Source organism: Pinus tabuliformis, chromosome Q (genome assembly GCF_031772625.1).
Source record: "Pinus tabuliformis cultivar Carrire ecotype Pingquan chromosome Q, CPIR1, whole genome shotgun sequence".
Lineage (NCBI taxonomy): Eukaryota > Viridiplantae > Streptophyta > Pinopsida > Pinales > Pinaceae > Pinus > Pinus tabuliformis.
The window spans coordinates 446,001,893-446,012,261 of NC_142296.1; the positions used below are offsets into that span (position 1 = coordinate 446,001,893).

At 37.6% G+C, this 10,369-nt stretch overlaps 1 protein-coding gene across 1 annotated transcript; it reads right to left on the reverse strand.

Annotated features, from left to right (window-relative positions):
- Window positions 1-5,899: 5,899 nt before the first annotated feature.
- On the reverse strand, window positions 5,900-9,626 carry SUB1 (calcium ion binding protein). Its single transcript, XM_089384670.1, has 2 exons — window positions 8,967-9,626; window positions 5,900-7,975 (listed from the first exon to the last, which is right to left on the reverse strand). The coding sequence occupies exon 2, from the start codon at window positions 7,947-7,949 to the stop codon at window positions 6,222-6,224; it is 1,728 nt and encodes a 575-aa protein (XP_089240796.1). The 5' UTR covers window positions 7,950-7,975; window positions 8,967-9,626; the 3' UTR covers window positions 5,900-6,221.
- Between the last annotated feature and the right edge of the window lie 743 nt (window positions 9,627-10,369).

Below are 10,369 nucleotides of genomic sequence, written 5' to 3' on the forward strand. Positions count from 1 at the left end.
CAAATTATTCGATGCTTCAAACAGTGGCACATACAAATGGTGATACCCACATCCTATTTGTATTCCCTTTGACCAGCATACGCACCCTCTTCAAGCTTCCAACCAATGGACCAACGTACTAACCAATGTTCAAAGCAGAGAAACGCATGGACAGAGCTTGGGAGACAGCGTACACACAATACTCAACGCATTCAACACCAATACAACTTATATTCCAATGCACATAAATGAATTAGCATCCGGCCAACCTTCCATTCAACTTTGTGTATAAATCACCAGGGATAATGCATAGAAATTAGACATTTAACGCATTGTTCATTCATTCCAATCGGCTATCACAAGTCTGCTTCACAATCAGCGCTCTGATACCATGTTAAACACAAACATGGAGAAGACAGGAGACAAGATAGATCGTGAATTGTGTTTACTATACAAATGATATACATTTATAACACATTCTAATGACCCTTGGTTTCCACATTCCAAGTGGTCTCTCGAACTCCATTGACTGTTCACATTCCACACCAACCCTTAGTGTATTAGGTGTCCAACAAAAATAAAAATGATAAATTCCCAACAGTAACAATTCATCCCATGCAAATTCGTCATTGTGCAATGTAAATAGTAAATAGTAAATTAATACTAAATTCAAATCTGTAAATGTTATAAACATGAAATAGAAATAGAAAAGTATTGATACATTGATTTAAATAGTTGATACTGAAGTTTGAAATAGTAAAATGAAAGTAGTCAAAGTCAAAAATAGTAAAGAGTAACAAGTTAAGGACTTCGCCTGAGGTCACTAATATCTAGAGTCAAGATTCAAAAGTTAAAAAAATTGAAAATTATCAATGGACAATGAACACTGAAAATAAAATGAGCATCAAGGAATCGCAGTGAATAAAAGGTAAATAAAAGTGAAAAAGAGGGTATTTTTTATATATTGTTTTTGTTTTATTTGTTTTTTATTTTTTCATTTTTTAAGCCTTTATAGGCAAAATTTTGGGGGCGAGGGAGGTGACCAGAAGCACCCCTTTTCTAAGGGGTTCACCCACAAGCACCCGTTTTCTAAGGAGGGGCCCTAGAAGTCCCACTTTCATGGGGGGGACACCTAGAAGCGCCCCTTTGTGGGGGAGACACCCAAAAATCCCCCTTTTGGGGAAATGCATGCCCCACACGAGGAAAGCATTTTCCCCTGCATTTCCCCAGAAAGAGGATGTTGGAAAACGTTTCCCTGGGACAATGTCACAGGCTTTGACGAATATGAACCTTAAGGTTCGAAGTTCGGCAAACCTCAAGAAAATCTTGACATTCGACTTAGGTTTGGCCCAAGTTCGATTGAAGCTTTCTCTGTTTAGTTTGGGGAGCATTTCCGATGTTGTTACCTCTGACCTACACCCTAGCATTGCTCTTAGGCATTGTTGTCCTCGATGAAATATCCAAAATCCATTTGCGTTGTCCAGTCTAATGTTCTTTTCTCTGGTTCGAAAATGTCGGCTTGTTTTTTTCTTAGCAACGCCTAGGTTTTTTTCTACCCTCACCCAAAACACTTGACATAATGGCTCGACGTGTTCAATGGACATCCCACCACAAGTATCATATAAATCAAATTTGTATACATATGCCTTAATCTTTTAATATATTATATACCTTTATAATATATAGTTGAAATTCATTCTCTTTATTATTCATAAAGTGTGTATGAATTAAATCATATAGTTCATAAATAATTTTATTTATATAACTTGACACAATGGACGTGCTTGATGACCTTCAAATATCATATAAAGTAAATTTTTATACTTTTAACGTATCATATATCTTTATGTTAGATAGAAAGAAATTAATTATTTTTAATATTCATAAAGTGCATATGGAATAAATTATATAATTTAAAATTAATTACTTTTTAATATTCATAAAGTGCATATGGAATAAATTATATAATTTAAAATTAATTTTATTTTAGTTATATATATATATATATAATTCACCGAAAACCCTAATTATTTCATACTTACTCCTAGTTGAAATCTTGTTGTAAAACCCTTAGGGGGCATTTAGCCCAAAACAAATTAGGTTACTTGATCCCTAAGATCTACTAGGGAAGCCTCCTCTGTGGGTGATAGTATCCATCAGCGAAATGAGGGGAGTTGTTGCTGAGGTGACAACGGTGACACTCCCATTGTTGCACTTTAGCTAGGTTGCTTAGTGAGGTATTTGTTGAAGTTTCTAAGCTTACTTAGTTTAGAACCCTTTATGCACTTTTTCTGATTTATCCCTACCTACTTGTTATTTTTCTTTAACAAGTTATTTACAAAGTAAATAATGAAAATAAACACCATTGCATGCTCAACATATTACAGATCAGCAAATAAAAGAAACAAGAATAAACACACCACATGGCACATTATTTTTAGACCAATGTCCCCGGAAAAACCCAATGTGGGAAAACCAGTGTAGCTATCTGAAGGTTTTCTTATTAAGCAATATTAGAGTACAATCTGGGTGCCGAAACAACAGAGAATTTCCTTAGCAGCGATACCTCACAGTTTGAGAGAAATCTTCTAGCTGAAACCCCGGAAAATCCTTCCAACAGCTCCTCAGCACAAAACTGCTCTGCAACCCCAACGTCTGCTCAATCTGGACTGCATCAACCCCTCTCTGTCTCACGCTGGCCCTGCGTCAGCCCTAGGAGGCCCTGTGTCAGCTCTGGGAGCCTCTGCGTCAACTGCGCTGGCCCCTCTAGTGCTCTGCACAGCACTTGGCTGCCTCTGCGTGGCCCTGCGTGAGCCCTTGCTGGCTCTGCGTCACCCTCCTTGGCTATTGCGCTGCTCTCCCGGCACAATCTTTGCCTTCTCTGTTTCTCTGTACTCAATGCCCCTCAGCTGCTCTCCTGATCACTGATTCTATTTCTCTTAGTAAACCCCACCCTAGATAATAGAATGACTGATCATCTGGTGTGTTTTCCAAGTGACCCTCAAGTCTGTGCTCTCCCGACACAATCTTTGCTTTCTCTGTTTCTCTGTACTCAATGCCCCTCAGCTACTCTCCCGATCACTGATTCTATCTCTCTTAGCAAACCCCGGTCTAGATAATAGAATGACTAATCATCTGGTGTGTTCTCCAAGTGACCCTCAAACCTTCTCTTATACTTTTCCTGTTGACATCTCAACTGCCGAGATTAAGTCCCTAATCAACGGCTAAGATTAGATCTGGCTTGATCCATGTCTTTTGGACCATTCTAACACAAATTCATATTAATACACAATAATATTTTATTTTCCCTAAGTTTAGACATCGGGACTCCATTAAAAATATTAATTATTTTAATATCTCCTTATCTGTTTAGAATTTGCCCAAACCCTTTCTGGGTATTGGAGATCTCATGTGCCCCAACCTCTCCACCAAATTTCGTGGCTAGAGCACATCCGATGCTACCCCAAATCAACAATAATGCACGAAAGTGCTAGATTTTGCAATAACGGGGCTTAAAGAATATCCATTTCTTTGACAGTTCTTTAGCAACCAGAAGCTTATGGAGACTAATTACTCATGATTGTCTATGAAGAAAATACTAGTTCAAAAACACATAAAGCAAGTTTAAATGATAGATTGGACTAGAAGCCAGAAGAATGTCACAACAAATATGTCTATTTACTAGGCATTAGTACAAGCCTTTCCTTTGACAGACAACTGGTTGATTTGGAAAGTGGAGGCAGGGGAACATATAAGGGTTTGCATTGACACTTGGATAGGATGCAGAAATAGAATACATTACCCCATAGGCTGTTGGAAAACGTTCGAGTAAAACATATTTTTACTCTTAATTAAATGGTATACCAGGAGGCTACAAACATGTGGCAGCAGGGGTGGATGAAGGTAGGCAGATTGGGGATGTAAGGTGAGGATGCAGAAATATGGAATGCATATGTTGATAATCTTCATAGAAGCCATATATGAATTAGAGAAGATGAAAACGCACTGGTTTGATCAAAGTATCAAAACCTGGGATATTACTATGCAAAATGGGTTATAACTATAAAGCAAAACTCTTCTGAGAGAGATCACTCCACTTGGTAGTGGAAGACTGTTTGGAAACTAAAGGGACCAATATAAACATGCATATTATTGTGAATTCCAAATGATAACAAGGTTTTATCTTTGGGAAGTTATGCAAAGAAGAGCTAGACAAGGACTGTGAAGTTCTATTCTCTACATAGAGGATGAAGAAGCGATAAGTCATTTACTCATCAAGTGTCCATATGCTAAGAAGGTCTGGCTAGACATAAAGCAGATCACAGGAGTAAAACAAGGGAGGAATGGAGACTCTGTGGAGGAATGCTTTAAAAGTTGGATGAGTAAAGAGGACTAAAATTACGGAGTGTTGTGTCATGTTTGAAGACAAATTCATCATGCTATTCCAGTGCTTTCATAAAATCAGATCTATGTCCACAGCTGATAGAATGCCAGTCATATTAAAGGAGCTGGAATTGAAACACTTAGTAACCAATAAAGAGAAGTAGTGCTGGTGTGTTATATATATTCTCTACGAATCACATTGTCAAGCTGAAAGCAAGGACTTGGCCTGCAACTAACAACTTAGCAGAGTTTGTGGCATTAAGGCTACTTATCAAATGTGTTCTGGATAATAATGTCAAACAGATACAGATCTATGTTGACTCAAGCTTGATAATAAGGTGAATGAATGGCACAGATCAGCTTCTAAATATTTCTCTAAAGCCTTTGGTGATCAGTTAAACACAGTTGCAGGTACATTTGAGTCAATCTCTTTCGCTGATGTCTTTAGAAAGCAAAATGTGATAGCAGATGCTCTTTCAAACGAGAGCCAACAGGTAGCACTGTGGCAGTGGGCAAAGTTATTATTGAAGAAAACAAGGATGGAGTAATATCTGTCTCTGAATCCAATATTTAAATACTGGATCCTCCAAGGGGTTCTCGTATTATCTGTACATTTACCACAAATCTGGTCTGCTGGTTGAAGTAATGTTCTAGTCTGTTGGTAGAAGTAATGTTTGTTCCTTTTTCTGTTACATTTTAGGGTATTTTGGCTTTACTTCAATCCAGAAATTTACAGAATTTTCTGTAAGGAGTTTTAGGGGCGGTAATTCCATGCACCTGTATAATCATGGTTATGCAGATATGTTCTGTGGACGCAGGCATATGCTTAGAACTCTGTAAGTGCAGAAGGCCGATAGAAGAGTAATTTCTTTCCTTCTTCAAATGAAATGGCATTTTTTTTTGGTGAAAAAAAAAGATGCAGGTAATCTGGGCATTTAATTTAGCATTCAACAAATTCAATAGCACAATCTATCGATACATAGTTTAAACTTCTGGCATCATAAGTTTGAACATCACTATATACAGAATTAAAGGCTAGTAGCCTAGTACTAAGATTTGGCATTGCCTGTGTACAAGGAACAGAAGGATAGCACAATCCTGTCTCTTCGTTCATAAGATTGCCTGCTATAATCTCCACATAGGAATACAACACAAATAAAATGATCCTCCCTTTGGAGTCTGGACAGGCAACTAGCCACAATTTAAGCCAGCCCCCATACTACAAAGGAACAAAACATTAATATGCACCAAAACATCCTAAACAGTGCAGATAATAGATAGGCTCTATGTTAGGTCACACCTATTTAATAGGAAACTAACTTAAGGTTATTGTAAATTTTAAGAAATATTCAGGCAAACCTTCTGTTTGCAGCAATTGATCTAGTTGAGCACATTTCCAAGAGACGATTCATAATTTCTCTGCAGACCATTAACTAAATAATAGGTGCAACAGATATCTAACCCGCAATTTAATATGCAGGAAGTCTGACTAAAAACAACTTCAAACCCAAAGAAGTCACAGGAGACAAAATCAAGAAAGATCAGGAACCAATTTCTTCTTGCAATATATATCCCTCTGAGCAGAATGGTAATTATACCAATAATGAAAAACTGAAAACCTCTACAGATAAGCTTGGAAACAGCATTTCCAACTGGATAATTGAATGAGACTTTGATACATTCTAGAACTGTAAAATAAAATTGACTAAGGGAACAGAAATAAAAAATTGCCAGTTGTACAATTTAATCTTGTTAAAAGAAAGTAGCCAAGACTGACCAACCAGAATTCAGATATTAATCACATTTATCTGTTGTGCCCGTTGCTCCTCGATCACTCTTCATCTCTGTTGGTGTCAAGGTTAACATGTATTGATTCCATCCTTGCAGTCTTTGGTCAAGTTATTAAAGGTCTCCACACGAGTCTTTCCCCTAAGGAAAACTTCTGTGTCTACTTCCACTCTCATGTAACCATCAAAATCAACAGGTTGGCCTTTGTTGAGAAGAGTAGTCTCATTGTACCACTCACTATTCTTCGCCCATAAATCTTTATAATCATCCAGGAGAGAGACCTTGTAACGGGATCTCAATTTGTCAAAATAGTTGTAATCTGGCTCGTTGGTAGCAATATACAATTTCCTCTGATATTGAATTAAATTGGTGAGCTTGCTCAAAATTGCATCAGGTGATGTATCTCTGTCTAGATTGGGCCAAAGTTCCTTGTTCTCGACTTTTTCACCTCTAACAACGTGGACTGCATCATAATCCCAGTCAAGGCTTCCACTGATTGCTGAGACAATGTTCATCAGCCGTTTAGACTTCCACAGCAGATGCCAGGGCCTCTCAATATACTTCTCCGCTGACCCTTCACAGACACGATACCAATAATTGTCAGGCTCTGGTAGATCAAAATCCCTCCAAATGATTGTACTTTTGTCTCTTTTCAATCGCATGGGAGTAACCTTGTAGTCAGTTACTTTCCTGACAGGGATTTGATCCTTTTTATGTTCCCTATTCCATTTCTTCCATTCTTGTAGAAATTGCCCCTCCTCAACGACAGAGGTGCTCTCCTTCAAATGTTCGAAGTCATAGTAGTACCGAAAGTCCTTCCCCTCCTCATCCTTGTTGCTTGGAGTGTACTTAGAAGAAAGGCAAACACTAAGATCCATGACAAATGTTCTATTGAGGTATTGCGCCTCTCCCAGTGCACAGAGAAAACTCCACAAGTATTGGTTCATCCCCTTGCAGTAATCTCCTCCACGGGAATAATATAAGTATTTTCCCTTCCTGAAACTGGATTCGGATGTGGTTATGGGGACTGTGTCATTTATGGTTTCATCGTTAACCAGAAAAGAAGCATTTGAAGAAGGAGATGTGATGTGATGAATTGGATCACTGAAGTTGCCTGTGTCTTTTCTTATCTTCCCTGGCCGGGCATTCTTTCCCGAGTGCCACCGGCCAGCACCAGTGATCTTATATTTGCAATTTAGATCGAAACCCAGAGTGAATCTTCTAAAATCCCGATACTTCCTCCATGATTTTTCCTTCTTAGATCTGAACCTCCATGCTACATCACATTCATTCGGTTTGGAACCTCGAACAGGCAATTGGTACTCAAAGATATTAATACTTTTGAAAACTTTCAAATTAAACTTCTTGATTAAAACTAAAACCTTAGGATCTGAACAGTCTATTGCCTCGTTTGGATCACATTCAGTCGTGGGTGCCTGACTGGTAACATTTTTTTCTTCTAATTCAATTGTTTTCATTGTAACAGGTTGCTCCTCTTTAATAGCTGGGGTTGGTGCAACAGCAACAATATCCTCGCCAGTTCGGAGTATGGAGTCATCCTGTTTAAATGTGGCATTTTCTACAGCAGAGAAAACCTTGGACATTGCCTTTGATGATTCGAGCCAAGGATCTGGCGGTTGATAAGTTATTGCAATCACTGTGATTACCAGTACAACAAGCACAAAGAATGTAAAACATACATCACTAATAATCTTTATCAGTTTCTGTCCAAAGGTCTCTGCAGAATTTGTCGACTTCATGCCTTCGTTTTCTGTCTCTGCAGAATTTGTCGACTTCATGCCTTCGTTTTCTGTCTCTGCAACTTCTGTACATGCAAGCAGACAGATCATAAGGAAAACCAAGCATAAATAGAGGAAAAAATATAAAACAAAATGCCTTTTTCCAAAATGGTTTAAAGTGGACCTAAAGGAAGGTGAAAATTTATCAAAAATAAAAAAATAAAAACATATTTAAACATCAAAAAATAGATGTCGATGTAGCATTGGTTCACTGGTGAGGTTGATCAGGTATTAAGCCATTCACCAAGGTTCCATTCTCATTGTTGCCTACCCCATCCGTATTAAGCCATTCACCAAGGTTCCATTCTCATTGTGGTCTACCCCATCCATATGACATGAGCTTCATGACTTTCAGAGGGATGAAACCGGGTGCAAGTCATAGGCAACTTTGGCTGAATAGACCAAATAAAGTCTGCTCTTTGCCGTGCAACCCCTTGGAACATGTTCCTCAAAAATCACAAAAAATTAAGCTGAACATAAACAAAATGGATAACATGCCAGTATGCAAATTTGGAAAACCATGTCGTTCTACAAATTTAAATGCTCTTCAGCTAGCCCAGAATTTAAAGCAGAAATTAACAAAGGCAGAAAACATTGACAGAAAGCTCAATAAAGAGATCACCAAAAGTAAAAGTAAGAACAGATGCAACGGAAACCCAGATCATTATACATTCTTCCAATAGGTTTCATATGTTGAACATTGGACAGTCTAGAAATTGAAACCGGGACCTGACCCAGTTCAATTGAAAACAGAAACTAACAAACAAATGCTTCACAGAAACGAAATCATATGAACTAGTTAGGGGATTTCCCCAAAGCCAGTTCGTAAAGGCATTATTATCTTTCAATGCAGAGGTACAAAGTTCAAATCGGATGGAGTCCTTCCCATGTTAAAATGAGTTACAGTTTGAGATTCAAAGCTCCCCACAGATCAAACAAAAACCATTACCTCTCTCAATAAAAATCTATTAGAACAATGCAACCTGTTACAAAGCAAAATCAATGCAGACTACCCACCTCGAGAATGCCCTTACAGCGGAAGGGATCTTCACAGCCAGGCGTGTTTTAAATTTAAAATCGCGCACCGGTACATAGAATAACTTTGGCAGAAACAGCGTGAGGATGAAGAGGCGTGCGACGGTCCTCTGGATCCAGGAAAAGGATTGCCAACAAAGAAAATCCTGAATTGGTCAATGCGCCCTTGAAATCAATTCAGATAGAACTTTCATGGGGACCCCCCCTGAATGCCAGATCTGTTTTCCAGCATAAATGTTCCAATGGGTAAATGGCTCGTATTCTTCACAGCTTCCATAGATTTCTATGCACAGCTGTGATCATACCCATGTCATGTCTTCTCTGTCAAGATACCCAGAAATGTGCTGTGCTCCTGTTCCTTTCACTGTGCACCCACCCCCAGCGGGAGTGATTATAATAATGAACTTGGTAAAAAGTCGAAGAAGATCTATTTTGGTTATTTAATAGTTGCCCTTAATTTCATCCTAATAAAGACCGGGAGGGCTGGAAAAATAGGGTGCCCTAAGTATAGACAGTAATGGCCTGTAGGAAATCCTCTCGTTGCCTGTCTATGCCATGCTGTCATAGTAGAGCAAGATTTGGAGAAGAGACCTAATGTGGAAAGGGAGGTGGCAGATTCTAAAATGTTGGAGGTTTATATTATGTTGTTTTACCAGAACCAGATTGGGAGGAAGAGTAATAAGGTCGAAAGGTGGGTGGCAGATGGCATGTAACATCTCCTTATAATTACATTAGATTGTAAAGATGTCCAAATCGTACACCTAATACTTTATCGGTTATATTAACAAATATGATGTCACATCACTCTTGGTATTCAAATTCATAATGAAATTGATTGGAAAAAAATCACTCATCTGGTTTTTGTTGTTAATTTTATAATTTACTTCTGGTTTTTGTTGTTAAATTTATAATTTACTTCTTTTATAAATGTAAAAGTTTTAAGTTTCATTTAGCTGGTTGCAATGATGTAAGATTTTTTTTGGTTGGTTTGTTTTTATTTTAATGGATGGTACGATGTTAACTACACATGAAGAATGGGTATAGAATTTTTTTCAAACTTTGAGAAATCTCAAATTTTTATATTGGTTGAATATTAAAAGTAATTGATTTTTCTTTTGTTTTTTTGGTGTAACTTTGGCAGGATTTTATGTCAACTACACATTTTGAATTGGAATTAAAAAAAAAAATTAAAGTTCGAGAAATTTCGGAAAAAATTATATTGGTTGAATATTAAAAGTAGTTGATTTTTTTTTTGTTTTTTTTATAAGTTTGGTCAGACTTTATGTCAAGGAATGCCTTAACAGATACTCAACACTATCTATCCAAGAGACAAAAATCTGGACTTCATAGACAAATTTTATTGAATTTGAAAAATATCAGAAATC

Excerpts from the sequence above, each read along its gene's own strand:
- SUB1 (XM_089384670.1), bottom strand. The coding sequence starts at position 7,949 with ATGAAGTCGACAAATTCTGCAGAGACAGAAAACGAAGGCATGAAGTCG.